Source organism: Opisthocomus hoazin, chromosome 26 (assembly GCF_030867145.1).
Source record: "Opisthocomus hoazin isolate bOpiHoa1 chromosome 26, bOpiHoa1.hap1, whole genome shotgun sequence".
NCBI lineage: Eukaryota > Metazoa > Chordata > Aves > Opisthocomiformes > Opisthocomidae > Opisthocomus > Opisthocomus hoazin.
In genome coordinates, this window is record NC_134439.1 from 8,649,258 (window position 1) to 8,668,643 (window position 19,386).

A 19,386-nucleotide genomic window follows, 5' to 3' on the forward strand; every position below is an offset into this window, starting at 1 on the left:
ACGGTGACATCACAGCGTGGTTCACCTCTCCTGGCAACAGGAAGTGGAAGGCAGAAGAAATGGATAAAAATCCCTGTTTTCTTTTCATGGAGAGAGCTGTTTTGAGCCAAGAAGTGACTCCAACTGGGTTTGCATTTGGTCTGTCCTGCTAGGGCAGTGCTGCGTCCCGTTGCCCCTGGGAGCTGGTACCCGGGGACTCTGAGCAACCTGACTGAACTGAAGATGTCCCTGCTCATTGCAGAGGGGTTGGACTAGATGACCTTGAAAGGTCCCTTCCAGCCCAAACTATTTTATGATTCTATGATTCTAAATAAAGTACAGGAGAGGTTGTGTGAGCATTTATGGGAGGACAGGCTGTGAGACCAGCTGGGATCAGTCTCCCAATCACTCAGCTCATGGTTTGGTCTGAGCATCTGCTGAAGAAGTGCCAAAAGCTGAGCGGAAGGGCCAGCTGGGGTCATCAAAATGCTGCCAGCACCCACTCCTCCTCCCTTCTGGGTCAAGAACAGGACGGTGGAGTCCTGGCTGGACTGGAAGGGACATAGCTTGGTGCTGTGGAGCAACCCAGGCTTGGTAACGGAGACAGACCTTGAAAGCAGCGCACACGGAACACTGCTACGGAAGTAGAGCGGCGAACACGGAACGCTGGCGCAGGGGGACTGCCACGTCGCTGCTTCCTGCCTTATCGTCGCTTCCGCATCGAGATGCAGCTCTGCACCAATCACAGCGAGTTGTAGCTATTTTGACTATATATGGTTAAGATAACTAACCAATCAGAGGCTGTAACTGCTTTGCTATATAAACCTTGTTTTGCTGACTAATAGAGGAGAACGACCATACTCACACTGAGATTTCATCGTTACTCCGGGTCCGCCTTCCCACTCCAACACGTGACGGTGATGACCAACGTGGAAACCTGCCCCGGGTGCGGACTGGCACGGCTCGGTGGGGACAGGCGGGGACTGCGCACCGCCACGATGCGTTCCTGGCTCTGCCGCTGGCTCGCGGTGGGGTTCTAAGCTCCGTACAGTCCTTTCCTAAAGAGTCCTTGGAGTTGTTGCAAGATCTTCTGGCCAGGCTCCACAGAGTTCTCGGACCACATCAGTGATTTATTAGAACTGTTTTTCCCAGAGGTTGCTAAAAAGATCCACCAAATTATTTTAATCCAATCAATTCTTGCTTTTCTTACCCTTTTATTTTACTTTTTTTCATTGCTGGGAACTTTGAGCGCCAACGTTTCAAAACGTTCAGTGTTCCTTTGAGCTCCTTACCTGGAGCAAACCCAATTTTTTAAATTTTGGTTTAAACATTTTTTCATTTTTGAAGGAAAAAAAAAATTCCAAATTAATCTGGAATAATTTTCTTCAGAAATTTCTCTGGGTTTTGTTTGGGTTTTTTTAACTCGCTCAACTCAGCACAGACTTGTGAGTCAATATTTGTGCTTGACAAAATTATTGTGCACGTCCTCCAAAGAGGATGGCATCTCTGCGGAGCTGAGATGGCCTCGTGCTTGCTCCTCAGCGTGCAGCAGAACATCGCCACGGGGCTCATCTCCCCTCCTTCCTGCAAGGACGTGGCTTGGGGATTTTAGGTTTCCCAAGAGGAGTCCCGCTGTCCGGGAGGGCCTCGAGGGTCCCGGCGACGCTCAGGGGCTTCAACCATGCAGATGACGTGCGGGCTCTCAAATCCACCGACGGCCCTCACAGCTGCAGCACATCCCAGGAGCTTCCCAGGAGCCGCAGCCCAGCTTCGTGTGGGAAAGGAGCTGGGTTTGAGGTTGAAGACCCCCGAGCAGATCCCCGCTTCCCCTCCCTCCCTGCCGGGATGGGGGTCTCTCCCACCCGGCTGCCTGAGTGCCCACACGAGGAGTGGGCTTGGGCTCCATGCGTGGCAGCGCCGGGCCCTGGTGCCCCCGGCTCCTAGCGTGAGCCCGGGTGGGACAGGCAGGACCAGGATGGCTATGTCTGTCCTCCCCCATCACTCCTGGGTCACCAGAGGCACCTCCTGCTCTGTGCCCCGCATCCTCCTCTTCCTCCTCCTCCTCCTCCTCTTCCTCCTCCTCTTCCTCCTCCTCCTCCTCCTTGTCCTCCTCGTTCCCCTTCTCCTCCTCCTCTGCACTCCTCCTCCTCCCCATTGGGACCCCCAGGCGAGGGGCCAGGCGCATGGCCGTGGGTCACCCCTCGCCACGAGCCCCTCGGGACTGTTTTTCCCCACTGCGGCGATGGGGACGCCTTGGTGGCGGACACCCGGTGGGGGTCAGGACATGGCTCTGTGCCAGAAGAAGCCCTTGAGGCCACCCAGCCTGCGGTGCCCACCACTGCTGTGGCCCCACAGAGCACCCCAGACACCCCAATGTCCCCAGGAACCCCTTGCTATCCCCGTTTCGTCACCATTTGACACCTTCCTGGCAGCACCCTCCTTCCCCACCCTCCCCTTCCTCCTGCCCGTGCCTCTTGGCTAAGCCCACCTGGTGCTTGATGGTGGGAAATGTCCCTCACCAGCCCCAGGGTGCTCAGGGCCAGGGTGCACTGGGGAGAGCTGGGGTGGCCTCACGGATCAGAGAGTGGGCAGCGAGGTGGGATGCCAGGAGAGATGCTCCTGGCACCGTCGTCTTGTCGGACCGGTGCATGGAGATGGACACAGGACGGACTCTGGACGGCTGGAGACCCGGGGTGAGCGCGGGAACGGCCCCAAACCCGCCGGCACCTCCGTGCCATGGGAATGTGGCAGCGTCCTGGCAGGGGAGCTCGGCTCTGCCCGGCACCGCTCGCTCCCCCGGGCATGGCCCGCTGGGCGGGTGCTTTGCCAGCAGCCAGCCCCAAGCTGGGTGTCAGCGGTCCCTGGGCACGGGGCGGCACGGGAGAAGCGAGGGGTGGGTGGGAGGGAGAAGCCCCCGCCGAAGCACAGCCGTCTCCTCCCACCACGCGTGCCCGGCCGTGGGGCTCCCCGCAGCGTCGGACGGGACCTACGGAGCTACAGCTACAACGCGTGGCTGCTGCGGCTCGCCCGCCCTACGCCAACTCCTTGTGCTCCTGCTTGGACTCCTTCATCACCTGGAGGGAGAGGGAGAGGGACCATCACCCCACGCTCGGGCTGTCCCCCCGGCTGAGCCTGCCTGGGCTCTGAACGGGCTTGGGGACAGGGACGGGGACGGTTTTCCCCATGAGCTGCCAGGCTCAGCTCCACCGTGGTCCAGAGCCAGCTCATGCCATGCTCTGAGGGCACTGGGATCACTGGCTCCCTGCCCAGGCTGCTCCTGGGGCTGAGGGATGGTGGCCCCAAGTGCATGACGAGTGACCCCCCCCTCCTTGGGGACACCCCACGGGGAGGCAGGGGCGGAGGGGAGGCAGCATGGGTGACACAGATGAGGACTTCCCACCTCTCCATCTCTGGTCTCCACAGTTTTGACCACGATGCTCCTCTTCAGGTGGGCTTCTGACATGGATTTAGTGTCCAGGCTAGTCTCTAGGGGACATGGGCAGGACACGGCGGTGACGTGGTGCCCGGGGTGTGGCCCCTCCAGCCATCCTCAAGTGGCCCAAAGGGAGCAGGTTGGGCTGGAGAACCCCGAACCATGGGAGACAGTGGCCATGGGGACATGACCAGCCTCAGGGACACTGTTAGTCTCGGGGACATGATTGACCTTGAGGATGTGGTTGGAGACGTGGTTGGCCTTGGGGATGTGGCTGGCACTGGGGATGTGTCTGGCTTTGGGAAGTGAGGCCTTGGGGACACGGTTGGCACTGGGGACATGACTGGCCATGGGGATGTGGTTGGCCATGGGGACATGGGTGGGTCTGGTATATGATTTGGCTTGGGGACAGGGTTGTCCTTGGGGACACAGTTGGCACTGGGGATGTGGTAATGTGGTCGGTCAGTCTCAGGGACATCGTTGTCCTTGGGGACACGCTCAGCTTTGGGGATGTGGCCGTGGCACACTCCTCCCCCATCCAGGGAGAACCCAGGAGTCCCGGTTCCTTGGGATTCACAGGAAAACCTCACGGACCGTCTGGAGGGGGCAGGGATGGCTGAGACGGCGTCTCCTCCCACAGAGCCCCCAGAAGCCCCCCCTGCTTGTGCCACCATCCTGGCTCCCCTGCCCCACACGTGGCCGTGGCCTCACCTCGGATCTGCAGGTTGGAGAAGCTCTGCACAGCGATGGTGATCCTGCGGGAGTGATGGAGGGGTGTTGGGAAGAGCATCGGGATCCTGCTGCCCTCCCCCCAACCAGCTCAGCCCCCCAGGGCTGGGGCAGGAGTGCTGGAGGGTGGTCCCCAAGCAGGTCAGACACCCCAGAGGGACCACGAGGACTTGGGGTGGTTTGGGACACAGCCGGGGAGGGGCAGAGGGGCAGGATGGAGCCCTCGCGCTGCCGTTACCTGCTCTCCTCGCCCTCCAGCAGCTCGCGGTAGGTGGCAATCTCGATGTCAAGGGCCAGTTCACGTTGAGCAGATCCTGGTACTCCTGCAGGTGCCGGGCCATCTCCTCCTTCAGGCTGCGGATGTCCTCTTGCAGCCACACCACCGTGTCCTGGTAGCCGGCCGTCTCCAGGGCGTAGTGGTCCTCCAGCTCCCGCAGCTGCCTCTCCAGGGACTCGTTCTGGGGGGCCACGAGGGGACGTGACACCCTCCACAGCCACCTTCTCCCAGGAGCTAGGGGCTCTCCATGGTGCCCGTCCATCTCCCATCCTTGGGGACCAGCCATTCCCCAAACACTGGGTGGTGATCCCACCACCATGGCAGGGATCCCCGTGGTGGTGGCCGCTCCCAGAGGCCGTGTCCCCTCACGGCTGTCACCTACCGAACCCCGCAGAGCCTCCAGGTCGCAGGTGAGGGCCTGGAGCTGGTGTCGGTACTTGTTGGCCTCCTGCTTGGCCACGTGCAGGGCCTCTGCGTGCCGGGCAGCCGCGTCCATCAGGTCGGCGAACTGGTGGGGGGACACGTGCCGTGGGATGGGACCACACAGCAGGGATGTGTCCTGCTGGCACAGGGCATGGGGACACGACCCAGCTCTGCTCCATGGGAAGGACGTGGCCCCAGTAGCCGGTGGCGTGGAGAAACGTCCCGGCTACCGCAGGGTGGTGGGATGGTGGGCAGGGGACATGTCCACGATGGCGTGTGTCCCTGGGGACACGTCCCTGCTGCCGTGGCACAGCGCACGTGGGCCACATCTCTGTGAACACAACTCCTGAGGGACCATGGCTACGTGAGTCACCGCTGGGGACACATCCCCCTGCCCACGGGGACCAGACCGGGACACAGGACACGAGTGGGGACCACTGGGGACCAGTTCTGTCCAGTGCTGGGCTGCCCAGTTCAAGAAAGATGAGGAGCTACTGGAGAGAGTCCAGCGGAGGGCTACGAGGATGAGGAGGGGACTGGAGCATCTCTCCTGCGAGGAGAGGCTGAGGGAGCTGGGCTTGTTCAGCCTGGAGAAGAGAAGGCTGAGAGGGGACCTTCGAAATGCCTCTAAATATCTGCAGGGTGGGGGTCAGGAGGACGGGGCCAGACTCTGTTCAGTGGTGCCCAGTGACAGGACAAGGGGCAACGGGCACAAACTGAAGCAGAGGAAGCTCCAGCTGAAGCCGAGGAAGAACTTCTTCCCTCTGAGGGTGACGGAGCCCTGGCCCAGGCTGCCCAGGGAGGCTGTGGAGTCTCCTTCTCTGGAGATATTCCAGCCCCGCCTGTCCGCGGTGCTTTGCCCCCTGCTCTGGGTGACCCTGCTTGGGCAGGGGGCTGGGCTGGGTGACCCACAGAGGTCCCTGCCAGCCCCGAACATTCTGTGATGCTGTGACACATCCCCCTGCCCACGGGGACCAGACCGGGACACAGGACACGAGTGGGGACCGCGGGGCTGCCAAACCCTGTCCACCACCACCACGAAGAACCACCCAGCCCTGGGTCACCGGAGAAGGTGACATCCCGGGAGGGGACAGCCAGGCCACCCAACCGCTGGGTGACCGCCCCCCACCGCACCTTGGACTTGTACCACTCCTCGGTCTCCTGGACGTTGCTGGTGGCCATGGCCTCGTACTGGCTGCGGATCTCGCGCAGGGCGGCCGTCAGGTCCGGCTTGCTGGCGTCCACCGCGACGGGCACCCGCTGCCGGGCCAGCTGCTCCTGCAGCTCCCGCAGCTCCCGGGGGGACGGCGGGGGTCAGCCTGGCCCCCCCCGAGCCCCGGGACCCCCTCGAGCCCCGGGACCCCCTGAGCGGGGTTACCTCCACGTGGACCTTGTGGAGGAAGGCGATCTCGTCCTGCAGGCTCCCCACCCGCCGCTCCAGGTCCAGGAGAGCCAAGGCGGCGGCGTCCACGTCCTGGGACCGCGGGGGACAGGAGGGACCGTCCCCAGGGCTGGCCACGGCGCTCTGCTGCCTCCGGAGCTGCCCACCCTGCCCGTCCTGCCCATCCCTGCCGCCTTCCACCCATCCCTGCCACCTTCCGCCCATCCCTGCCACCTTCTGCCCATCCCTGCCCCATCCCTGCCCCATCCCTGCCACCTTCCACCCATCCCTGCCACCTTCTGCCCATCCCTGCCACCTTCTGCCCATCCCTGCCGCCTTCCACCCATCCCTGCCACCTTCTGCCCATCCCTGCCACCTTCCACCCATCCCTGCCACCTTCTGCCCATCCCTGCCGCCTTCCACCCATCCCTGCCACCTTCTGCCCATCCCTGCCACCTTCCACCCATCCCTGCCACCTTCCGCCCATCCCTGCTGCCTTCCACCCATCCCTGCCACCTTCCACCCATCCCTGCCACCTTCCGCCCATCCCTGCCACCTTCTGCCCATCCCTGCCCATCCCTGCCCATCCCTGCCGCCTTCTGCCCATCCCTGCCACATTCTGCCCATCCCTGCCCATCCCTGCCCCATCCCTGCCCGTCCTGCCCATCCCTGCCGCCTTCCACCCATCCCTGCCACCTTCTGCCCATCCCTGCCCACCCTGCCCATCCCTGAGGGAGGCTGAGCTGGGGGCTGACCCCCGGGGGTGCGGGATGGGGGGCGCAGGATCCGGCCCCTGCCCTCACCTGCCTGTAGGCAGCCAGGTTGCTCTCGGCCTCCAGCCGCAGGGTCACCTCGTCCTGCAGCCTGCGCCGGGGCAGGGAGGCACCGTCACTCGCTGGGCACCGGTACCCACTCAGCACCGGTACCCACTCAGCACCGTCACTCGTTAGGTGCCGTCACTCGTTACTCTCAGCCCCAGGGACAGGATCTCCCCGAGTCGACACAGCCCCACGCCACCAGCACCCACACACTGCATCGGCGCCTGTGCCCATCCCCCACCCCCCGCCACCGTCCCCGCTGCTCCCTGGGGTCACCCCAGTCCAGTCCCAGTGGGCACCCTGATCCCTGGGGATGCCCCGGTCCCCATCCTGCTCCCTGGGGCCACCCTGGTCCTTGCCACCACCATGATCCCCATCGCCACCCTGGTCGCCCGGACAACCCTGATCACCATCCTGGTGGCCATCATGGTGCCTGCTGCCGCTCTGGTCCCAGTGGCCACCCTGGTCCTGGTAGTCACCCTGATACACCCGTCCCAGTGGCCACCCTCATTCCTGTCCTGGTGACCACCGTGGTCCCCATCATCACCCTGGTCCCCACCATCATCCTGATCCCAGTGGCCACCCTCATTCCTGTCCTGATGACCATCCTGGTCCCCATCACCACCGTGGTCCCCACCATCATCCTGGTCCCCACCAGCATCCTGGTCCCAGTGGCCACCCCGGTCCCCAGGACTATCCCAAGCAGGGCAGTGCCTCACTTCTGCTGCAGACTGCCCAGGTCCTCGGCGAGGTTGTCCCTCTCGATCTCCAGCTGGGCCTTGGCCATGGCCAGCTGCTCCGCCTGGTGCCGCAGGTCACGCAGCTCCTCCTGGGAGGGCTCCTGGTCCCGCGCCTGGTTCAGCTCCACCACCAGCACCTTGTTCTGCTGCTCCAGGAGCCGGACCTTCTCGAGGTAGCTTGCGAAGCGGTCGTTGAGCTCCATCGTCTCCACCTTCTCGCTGGTGCGTGTCTCCCTGAACCCGAGTCGAGTGCCGCCGCCAGGGAGACGTCCACCTTGCCCGAGCCCAGGCGGGCGCCCACGCGGGGACCCGGCTGGGTGCTGCGGGGGGCCCGGAGCCGGGCCGGGGGGCTGCCGGGGAGCAGCCGGTACAGCAGGGCGGCGGGGCCGAAGCGGCGGCCGTAGGAGGACGGGCGCTGGCTCTCCATGCCGACGCGGTGGGCGCGAGGTGCCCGGCCCGGGGGGGTTATGGAGCCCGGGGGCCCCCCCCGGCCCCGCTGGCCGCCCCCCGGCAGGGCCCGCGGGACGGGGGCACCGGGGGGTGGGCGCTGGGTGGGTGCCGGGGGGCTGGGTGCGATGCCACGGGGCACTGCGGGTGCTGGGTGCGAGGCTGGTGCGGTGTCACACACCCCCTGCACGCGTGTGCGCACCCATGCTCACGGCTGGGGTGGATGCACGCGCACACGCACCCCCCCCATCCTGCGTGTGCAGCCGTGAGGAGGCATCCACACGCGTGCCCATCCACACGCGTGCCCATCCACACATGTGCCCATCCACACGCGTGCCCATCCACACGCGTGCCCATCCACACGTGTGCACATCCACACGCGTGCCCATCCACACATGTGCCCATCCACACGCGTGCACGTGCACCTCCACACACGTGTGCCTCCACACACATGCAACACGCACGTCCACACACACATGCGTGCAGGAGATGCACACGTGTGTCTCTCCATGTCGATATCTGCACACGAGTGCACGCGTGTCCGTCCCTCCGAGCACACTGCCACACACAACACGCGTGCACGCCCACCCTTACACACGTGTGCACACGCGTGCAGCCTGCACAGACACGCACACGTGTGCCCACGCACACAGAGCTGCGCGTGCCCCTCTGCCCTCCCACGTCTCCACGCCGTGCCCCGCAGCGCGCGCCCGGCCAGCCGGCTCGCACACGCGTGCACGCACACCCACGTCACGCACACCCACGTCACGCACACCCACGTCACGCACACGCGTGCTCCCCGTGCCGCGCGCCCGCGGACGAGCCGCTCAGCGCCAGCCACCCCGGCCAGGCCGAGGCGCGTTGCGGGCAGCCTGGCAGCGCAGGCAGGCCGCTAATTAAGCGGGCTGCTAATGAAGGCGGGCTGCTAATGAACTGGCTGAAGCCTCCAGAGGCCTCTCCGCCCCGGGGGTCCCGCACAGCGCTGGAGCCTGGCCGGGGCTCAGCACCCCGGGTCCCCTCCCAGCGCGGGGGCCGGATCCTGCCCCGGCTGGCCGTGTCACCGCTCACACGTGCACTGAGTTTGGGGGGGTCTTTGCCCCCCGCGGCCCATCGTGGGGGCAGGGTCAGGACCCCCCGGGCAGGGGCAGGGAGCCAGGGGCTTTCCCGGGCGGCTGGAAGGGGCTTTGTGCGGTGCCGGGAAGCTCGGGGAGACGGGTCCGGGGGTGGTGGCGATGGGCGCGGCGTCACCGCCAGCCCTGTCCCCTCCGAGCCACCGCGTCAGGGCCACGGCCAGGCCTCGGGGACAGCCCGGGCAGGGGACGGGGTGTGCTGGGGAGACGGGGACACGAGGTGGCATCGGGGTGGGCGCCCCGAGACGCGGCTGGGACGGACCTGGGGGTCGGGGGGGTCCCTGGGTGCTGGGGGGATGCTGCGGGGACAGGGCTGGGGACAGGGCTGGGGACAGGCCGTGGTGGCCCGCAGCTAGATGGCAGCCGATGGCCGGGGAAGGCTCCCTGGACGGGGACGGGGACAGGGCCAGGTCCCACCGGGCCACGGCCACCATCGCTGGCCACCGGCCATCTGGGGAGGGTCGTGGTGACGGCCGTGGGTGCATCTGCGGGGACCCGGAGCCACTGGGGGGCCATACTGGTGGGACTGGTGGCACTGGGACAGCACTCGGGCCAACCTCTCGCTGCCACATCACCCTTTCATCCCCAGCAGCTCCTTGTCCCCAGGCCACCCTGTCCCCATGTCCCACCAGCTGTCCGGGGCCGGCGTCCCCAGCGAGGGGCCGGGGCTTTGCCCGCAGAAACGCCCGGTTTGGGGCACCCACGTCCCCCCTACGCAGTGACCCCCCCGGGACACGCGCCATGCCACCGCCCGCGGTGACAGGGACCCCCAGCTCCGCGCAGCCCTGCCAGGGTGGGGGGACGGAGCAGGGGTCTGGGGGTCCTCGCCAGTCCCCAGAGATTCATTTTCTCCCCGCTCCTGCGCAGCCGGGATCACAGCGGGGAGAGCTGGCACGGGCGGGGGCTGCGGGGAGGCAGAGCTGGGCTCCCCCCTCCTCCTCCCCGGCCCCCTCTTAATGAGACAAACGAACCGGGAGCCGGCTGGAGGTTTTAATTAGAAGCTTCCAGCCTCTGAGAAGACAAAGGCGAGCTCTGCTGCTGCCTGGCAGAGAAGTAGGGCAGGAGGAGCGGGTGACCCCGGGCCCCCCAGGGACAGCAGCAGGCTCGGAGCCGGGTCCCGTCCCCGCCGTCTTGGTCACCCCCGGGGAGCTGGCGCAGGCAGCCAGATGTGCCAGCGCCCAGATGTGCCCTGGGAGGGCAGGGAAGGGGTCCTGGGGGTGCTTTGGCTCTCTGCCTCCGGACTGGGGGGTTGGAGGCAGCGGGGGGGAGGGACCCACGGGGGACAAGGGGGGGCAGCAAGGGGGGAACAGCGCAGAACCCCTATCTCCATCTCCAAGTAGGGCAGCGGGAGCTGAGGGGGGGCAAGCACCCTCCACCACCCCTCACCTGCACCCCAGGACACCAGGCAAGGGGCCCAGTGTCCCAGGGGCACAGCAAAGGGGGCAGATGGCACCCCTGGGGCCCCGCTGCTGACAGGAGAGGTGGGGGGAAGAGGGGAAGCCACAACAGAGCCCAGCCCCAGGAGCAAGGGCCTTTTCGAGCCCCCCTCAGACAGGAGCCGCTGCCCCCCCCAGCTCCCTGCACGAGGAAATGAGAAGAAAGAGCCACGAAACGCCCCTGGGGGTTGAAACCAACAGGGTTTATTAAAAGGCCGTGTTAGTTCTTAGCAACACCCAGCTGTTAGCCCTCGACACGAGAGAGGGGCTGGGAGGGAACAGCAATAACCCACCTGCTGCAAAAACACGGGGGGGGGGGCAAAACTGCAGCAACAGGGGGGGCAAAACCGCAGCAACGGGGGGGGGCAGCCAGGACCCCAGGCAGAACTGGGGCTGGGGGTGACTTTGGGGGTAGAAGAAGGGCTGGAGGGGATCCTTGGGGGGCTGCAGGAAGGACGGGGAGAATTTTGGGACCTGGGTTTGGAGACCGGGAGGGATCCTGGCCGGGAGAGCCATCGGCACAAGAGCTTCACTGGCTGGGGAGTGGGTGCTGGGTGGGTGCTGCCGTGGGCCCCCAGCTGCTTGGTGGTCCGTCCGCTCCCTCTCCAGGCGAAAGGGCCTGAAGGATGTTCTGAGGAGGGAAAGAAAGAGGAGAGCAGGGGATGAGGCAGCTCCTGGGGAAAAGCAGCAAACGCGGGGCCCCTCCCGGCAGAGCTACCCTCCCCCTTTCCACCCCGCTCCAAGCGCCCACCGCCCTGCCCCGGGGCCGGGGCTGCAGCAAACCCCAAACAGCATCTTCCACCAGCACCAAAGGGCCTGGCGCCGGGTATTTCGGGGCTCCCGCCTGCGGAGGGGCGCGGGGCTCGCTTGGGATGCGGGGGGGCTGTGCAGAGCTCGGGAGCTGGGCGATGCGGCTCTGCAGCCCCGCCAGGGAGGAGGAAGCGGTGCTGGGAAAGAGCAAGGAACCAGCTGAAACTCCCCGGGCTCAGGGCCAAGGTTCCCCACCGTCCCCAGCCATCAGGGGCAAAGGAGCTGACGCAGGCAGGAGCTGCGCAGGGTGCCGGCGGCCGTCTCACCGCTCCGCACGCCTCCGCTTCCGCGCCGATGCTCTGGAGACCGAGCAGGGCCGGGGGACGCAGGAACCCCCGGTGGCAAACGCCGGGCCGCGGGCTCTGCAGCCAAGGAGAAGTCGGTTACAGCCAGGGCCGGATCCTGGCCAACGCCATCCACCTGCGGGGAAGAGGAGTCAGGAAACCCACCCGGTTTTGTGGGGGAAAGAGATCCAGACAGGGATAAATCCTGAGCACCTCCCTGCGGGAGCTGACAGCCACGCGGGTCCTGCTGCTTCCTGCAGCGGTCGGGCCGTTCCCCCGTGCCTCAGTTTCCCCAGTTACCCTCTACAGGAACTATTTCCTAGAGCTACAGGAGGAGCCAGGGAGACCTAAGGGTCTCCTGCACTACCTAGGGCGTGCCGATCGCTGGGTTTGGATCACTGCACACGTTCACACAGCTCTATAAAAGCCTGAGCCTCTTTGAAGCACCAGCAATAAAAAAAAACCCCAAAAAAGCCACAGTGCACGGTCCCGGCCCTCACTCCGACCTCTCTGGGAGGAGAGGCGATGCCCCACCGGCTTCCCAGCCAGCCCCTGGGGCTCCAGAAGCTGCCTGGAGGATGCTCCTCCATGTCCAAAGGGAAAAGGAAAAGGAATAGCCAATTTTCTTGGAATGCTTTTTATATCTTTGCAAGTGATTTGCACACGAGCTCAGCCCGCTGGCTGCCCATCCGCAGGCCGAGCATCTCCTGCCCAGTCTCCCCTCTTCGCAGAGCTGCAGCGATCCACGAAGGATCCACCCACGAAGGATCCACCCACGAAGGATCCACCCACGAAGGATCCACCCAGACAGCCAGACCACGGAGGGGGGAGCCCCAAAAACACGGGCGGCCCACCCAGGGCAGCACTCACTTGGGCGCGCAGGCGCTGTCGGGCTCGCTCAGGAGGCTCTGGGTGCTCTCCCGGTCCGGGCAGCGGGTCAGGCTGCAGCCGGCTGGCGAGTCGGCTTCCTTGCAGGCCTCCTATGTCCCATTCTGTTCGTGGACGGGCGAGGCGCAGCAGTCCTGGGCAGCCGACATCGCCAGCGGCACGCGGCGTTTGGTGACCATTGGGGGCAGATCTTGGGGGTGCAACAGGGTGGCACCGGAGAGAGCGCGGGTGACTGGGCTGCTGCTTTGAGACAGGGGATGCCAGAGCTCCGCATCGCCCTGGGAGCCCGTGCTCCTTTCCCAGCTCTGGGCGGGTGTTCCACCCGCGTTCGGAGGCTGCAAGGAGCTCCCACTTGGGAAGCGCCGTTCGTCTCGGACTTCCTCCTCCTCTTCATCGGACTGGGATCCATCGCTGTGGGACTGGAGGGCGGAGCGAGCTGCTGCAGGGTGGCACCCGTCACAGCGACGGATGCCTCGGCTCAAGGAGCAGAGGAGCAACAGGGTCACCTCCCCGTCTGCAGCTCCCAGGCACCCCCAGACCCTGGGGCAGCCCCCTCTGCCCCCCGTCTCAGCAGAGATCCGCCCAGCGAGCCCCACAGCAGCCGCCTGCCAGCGTCTGTTTCCATCAAACCGCGCAATCCAGAGGAGAAAAGAGCCAGCGCAGAGACCCCGGCGCCTTGCCAGCCTGAAGGCACCAGGCGGGTCCCTGTGGCAATGCCCAGGCTGTCCCCGGAAAACGGGGTCTGCAGAGCCCGCAGCTTCGCTCTCGGGTCTGTGCGCTGGCACTGAGGATGAGGAGGAAGAGCTCGGGCCGGGTCAGGCGCAGGCTGCCAGCTGGGGGGGTGCAGCCAGGCTGGCTCGGGCAAAGGTACCGTGGAGGAGTAAACAAGAGGAGAAAAAAATGAGGATCAGAACCGCTGCTTTGGTCTCCTGGAGCAGAGACACCGCTCACGTTTGCGCTGCCTGGCACACACACGCTGAGCTCCCAAGGGCTGCTCATGCCTCGGCCGGGCCCCGGCTGCCGGATGCACTGGCAAGCCCCAGTCGCTCTGCGGAGCGAGGCTGGAGCCGCTCTCGGCACAACGCGCCGGGCATCACCTCGGGAGGAACTCATCTCCCTGCGCTGCGCCCATGGCCGGGAGCTGTGTCCCATCCCCCGCCCCCAGCTCCTCCTGCGCACACCAAGGCAAAGGGGAAGGGACACAAACCCAAATCCTCACCGTCGCAGCCCCGCTGCATCTCTGGAGCTGGGGCGGCCTCGCTGACCTCCGCGGCTCCGCTCGGAGACGTGGCTTGCTCCAGGCTTACACCAGCCTGCTGACGGACCAGGAGCTGCTGTTCCTCAAACTCGGAGTGAGGAGGTTGGCATCCTTCAGCAGGACATGGTGCTTTTTGGGAAACGCTCAGCATGGCAGCCACGAGCCTGAGAGAGAGAGACCGACCCAAGAACCTGTCAGCAGGTGAGCTCGAGCCAGCGTCACCAGTGACAGCAGCTCAGCACCACCAGCACCACCTCTGAGGCCTCCTTGGGCGGGTCAGAGCCCGTTGGGAGAGTTCTGGGAGAAGAGAGGCAAACTTTGAAGCTGTGAGATACCCAAGCCGTAAATCTCTGACTGGAGAACCCGAGCTGTGCATTCATCTGTTGGTTAGAAAGGACCACCTGGCACCCACAGACTTTTTGCCAGGCTTCAGACACTCGTTAGCTCGGCCAGAGATCCAGGCACATGTCAAGGCCAGCCTCCCTCAAGAAATCTTTCTGAAGAGCTTCATTCTGCCAAGGTGCTGGGGGCAGAGACATCAGCAGATGGTGCCACGGGAGCCCTGCCAGGGCAGGTCCTGGGGGAGCCGAGGCAGGAGGAAAGACTTCGCGCAGCTCATTTCAGGACTAACAACACGCACTTAAGGCTCACACAGTTGCTGTGCCTGGAAACCTTCACTGCTGACACTTCCAGGAGAGATTATCCCATGGGATTAGAACCCCAGGAGCCAAATCCCTTATTTTCCAGGGCAGGCAGTCATCTGCGAGTGAAGACCTGGTGTCCATCCAAACCATCCTGGGGACGGCTGTGTGCAGCACGAGGGCGGACACCCCGTCCTCCACGGGCAAAGAAGAGCAAGTGGCACGTGGGGACGGCGCGAGGACACTCACGTCTCTGTCTGGCTGCTGGACAAGCCCTGTGGAAGGCCGCTTGGTTTCTTCGGTTCCAGCTGGACATCTCTCTGGAGGGTTGCTGGGGAGCTGCTGGGAGGCATTTCCTCCGGAGCCTGGAGCAATCACCCAAAAGCCCAGCATCAGCCCACATCCGAGCAGAGTTTGGTCCCCAAACTCCCTGATAGCTGGGAAGTGAAGGGGTTTCTCTAGCAGCCCACAGCCCAGCACGCACTGAGCCAGCACCCCGTGGACCGGCTGAGCTCCTGCCCTCTCCCAGTGTGCCCAGTGTACACCACGAGGGTATCTGAGCCCCCACGCAGGCCCCACTCGGCAAGCCAAGCCCCCTCCCATTGCCCACCCCTCCTCTCACCTCCTCCTCCAATCCCAGCTCCAGCTGAACAGGACATCCAGCTTCCAGCTCCTGCTCCATCTCCTCATGCAGGGCCAGGAATGTCTTCGGGACAGCTTCCTCACACCTACAGAAGCCAGAGAAGCCACTGAGCCAGAGAAGATGCTCTGGTGAAGCCATCACTTTGCGTAAGAAGTTTGCGGATGGCTCAGACAAGATTTGGCCTCTGCAACCCAGCTTCCCCTGGTGCCTGCACACTGTGGTCCATCAGGCTCGGAACTGTTGCCACCGATGGAGGCCTTCAGCAAGCGCATGAGCTTGCTGTCCCCGTAGGGGATGTGGGTTTTCTTGCTCTGTACCAAGAGATCAAGAGTCTGCTCAGCTTTGGGCCCTTGGGCACTCAGCTCCCAGTCCTGCATCGCAAGGGGACGGCCACGCTCATCCCATGGCACCTCTCGGAGCCCGGCCCAGGCTGCCGTCCTCACCGCACCGGCTGGACCATCGCTTGAGCACACTCCTTGTACTCACCCACCCCGGAGAGGCCACGCCAGGAACAGCGTTACCTTCGCATCAGCCAGGGCACTGGTGACGTTGATGAGGGTCAGCAGTGAGCAGCTGATGTTGGCACCCTCCTGGAGCCGCTCTCCCTTGGCGTTGGTGACAGAAGCACCCTCTGAGCCGGCCAGGTCGATCAAGCTCATCTTGGCCACTTGCAGATCCCGAGAGAGGCCGCCAACACGGTCCTGCTGCTTCGCATGGATCTGCGAGGACAGACATGGGTGAGGCTGCAGCTCCACAAGCCACACAGGGTTGCTGGTTGGAGCCAGCATCACCAGTTTCAGTGTTTATAACAGGGTGGCAAAGAGGATCACGCAGCCTGTGAGCTCGAGCAGGGGGAAAAGAGGAGCCCAGCACGCTGAGAAGACGAGCCAAAAGCTCGGCGATGACTCGACTAGCAAAGCCGCAGAAAGGATCTCAACAGAAGCGCCAGAGCTACGGAAAATAATCAGCGTCTCCTACGGTTGGTGAACGATGGGGTTACAGCTGGCCGGGTCCCCCAAGGGCAGCACGCCAGCCCAGAGCCCCGGCGCGACCCGGGAAGCGCTCAGGCACGGTGGCAGCCCCAGCCCTGACTCCGACCGTGGATGCTGCTGGCAGCCCAGACGCCGAGCAGGGCTGCAAGCCCCAGACGCAGCCTCGCAGTGCCCCAGGGCCGCACCCAGCCCGCGCTTTCAGTGCCAAGCCCAGTTCCCGGCTGGTGCGCGCGAGGGGGGACACAGCTGCTGAGACTCACTTGACAGCATCGCTCTGCAGCTTCCCCTTCTGCATCCCTGAAGGTCTCGCAGGAGAAGCAAACGCTTCCCCCACCGCCCTGCAACACCCTCAGCCCCGCAGGAGCAGCTCCGGCGTGGGCCGGAGGGGCCGTGGAGATGCTGGAGGCCGGTAACTGGCCCTGCATCCTCACCAGACCATGGTTTGCCTGCCGGGAGGCCGAGCCGGCAGCGGGAAGGGCAGATTTCCAGCACAGCTAATGGATTCGCCGCAGGCAGGAATCCAGCACCCACCGACAAGCCCAGCTGGGAAAGCATCCAGACACCTGGACTTCCCCCCTGCACGCAGCAACGGGCAAGGCACCAGGTTCAGACTGAAATTACAGTCGGAGCTCTCCATCTCCCCACGCAGCCGTGACAGCCCTGCTAATTCAGGGAAGGGCCTGGCTGGAATTGAAATCAACTTGCAAGTTTGCGTAGGAGAGCACGAAGAACCCAGGGAACAGGTTTGCAGAGCCCTGGGGGAGCGTAATTCCTGGCTCAGCGCCGAGGGGACATGATGAGCCGCCGGCCTGCCCACGGCCCCTGCGGGCAGGCACACGCAGGAGCCGGCGATCATCGTCCCCCTCTGCTCGGGGTCGGGTGCTGGGTACGGCTCCCACACGCTGAGCTGAGAGGAGCCAAAAGCACAAAGCGAAATTTCAGCCCTTGGGACACACGGCAAGGAAGAGAAAATTCCCCGACACCGGATGGGAGAAGCCAGCAGCACCGGTTCACCAAACTGGGTGGGTGAGCCCGCTTCCAGTCAGACTCTGGCTGGGCTGGGGACACCCCGAGCGTGGCATTACAGGGTCCAGACCAACGCCAGCTCCTAGTGACGGTGACCCGGAGGCGGGAGGGGACAGGGCCCGGCCGCAGCATACCTCCTGGTAGGAGACAAAGACCTCACAGCTCTTCTCCTCCTTTCTGGCCTCGATCTTCTAGTCCAGCTCCACCATGGTGAGGTACGTGATGCCGGGGCTCATCTCCGAGCCCAGCATGGTGGAGGTTTTTCCTGCTCCTGTCGCGCCATAGGCAAACACTGGGAGGAGAAAGGGTGAGTGCGTGAAACGCTCATTAATGACGGGGAGCGGGGCGATGCCCACTCCTTCCCGGAGAGGAGCGTTCCCCGCAGCAGCTCCTGCGGCAGGGGTCACTTGCAGGCTTCACGCAGACGAGGCAAAGCTAATTACCTCTGTGCTGGCTGCACTACCCTTTAGCACAATTTTTTTTCCGTGTTTCAACCTCTCTAATTTAGCAGACAGAGACAGAACAAGTCCCCAAACCATCGCCCGCTTGGAGGCCGTGCACGTGTCACCCCTGAACCTTCCCTTTCACAAGCTGTGCTCCCTGGTCTCTCACCAGAGAGTGTTTCTTCCTCCAGACCTTGTCATTCACCTCATTTTGCCCTCCCATCTTTCAACACCCTCTTTCAAGCATCACCACCAGAGCAGGACACGCTCATCTAGAGAGCCTCAGCCCTTCTCCCCATTAGCAGCGCTCGGCGCTTCGCAGCGCTCTCATTTGAGGATCCTGGAGTGATTTTATGCAGATAGAGACACGAGACATGCCTGCCAGGTGGGCACGGTGACAGAGGCAGCCTTCAGCACCTCGCAGAGCACGCCGGAGACCCAGCAATAGCATCCTCCGGTCCCAGTGCCCGGCCCGGCGCGGGATTAGACAGGAGAGCAGTCGTCTCCCGCTCTCTGCCTGCCTCACAGAAGTGATGTGCTCGTTAAGCCGCTCGTCTGCTGACAGCCTGCGAACGGCACGAGGGTCTGCGGCGGCGGGCGAGGAGCTTTCAGACCCAGCAAGGAGCTTTCCAGACCCGGCTTTCCAGTGCTGCCAGCCTGGGAGCACGTGCGAGGAGCACGGCAGCCCCCAAAGCACCCCGAGACCCCGCTCCCAAACTCGGCGTCCTCCCAAAGCTCTGCCCATCACGGCGATCCGGGCTGGGAGGGGACGGCAAAACCAAGGTGCTCTTTGCACCACGCATCCACCTGACATCTTCCCACCCTTCCTGCCCCAGCAGGGCGGAGAGCAAGTGATCCTCCTCCCTTAAAATGCCTGGAAAGCGCCTGCCCACCCTCAACCTAAGCCCTTCTGTGACTCTAACAGCACTGCATGTTTTGCTGCCCCTCATTTACCTGCTGAGATGAGACAACACTTGAATGTCAGGATCGTCCCTGTCCTGACCACACCTGCAATCACCCCAGCTTGGTGCCACCAACAAGTTTAAGCCTATATGTTTTTCCATCACTGTTGTGTTCCCCCCTCTCCCCAGCTGCTTGGGGGCTTCTAAAATAAATCCACAGCTCCCCTGAGCCCACCCAACCCAGGAGCGGGGCTCCTGCAAGGATCAAAGGCGTTTGCCGGGTCTCACCGGAGCAGTTGTAGCCATTGAGGACGCTGTGCAGCACCTCGCGGGTGGTGTGCTGGAACACCTCCTCCTGCGTGGCCCCTTCCCCAAACACCCGGTCGAAGACGAACTTCGGGTCCTTGCCCTGCTGCTTGGGCCTGCGGGCGGGCAGCACGCTGCCAGCGGGCTCCTCAGGGTCGAAGATGATCATGTGCTGGTCGACGACGTGCAGGATGGGGTGGGTGGCACGCTCGCAGGGGGCAGGGGGCCGCACCCGGACCATGACAGCCATGGTGCCCTCCTTGGGCAGGGTGCTCAGCACCATGGCGACGGGGGGCAGATGCAGGGGGCAAACGATGCTGACTGAAAGACACAGCTCTGAGCTCCGAAATCTCATGGGCCTCACACGCTCTGGGAGGGGGGGACGCGTCAGCCGGAGGGG

General features: G+C 64.3%; 1 protein-coding gene across 1 annotated transcript; it reads right to left on the bottom strand.

Annotated features, from left to right (window-relative positions):
- Positions 1–11,103: 11,103 nt before the first annotated feature.
- LOC142364287 (kinesin-like protein KIF18B) lies at positions 11,104–19,386 on the bottom strand. The gene is given in 16 exon segments (XM_075443592.1): positions 11,104–11,424; positions 11,870–12,023; positions 12,758–12,956; positions 12,959–13,252; positions 13,307–13,627; positions 13,995–14,123; positions 14,126–14,168; positions 14,170–14,197; positions 14,924–15,039; positions 15,297–15,457; positions 15,514–15,628; positions 15,839–16,036; positions 16,080–16,227; positions 16,741–17,216; positions 17,470–17,627; positions 18,969–19,386. Coding segments are annotated over 14 exon segments (2,649 nt in total). The 5' UTR covers positions 19,342–19,386; the 3' UTR covers positions 11,104–11,424; positions 11,870–12,023; positions 12,758–12,867.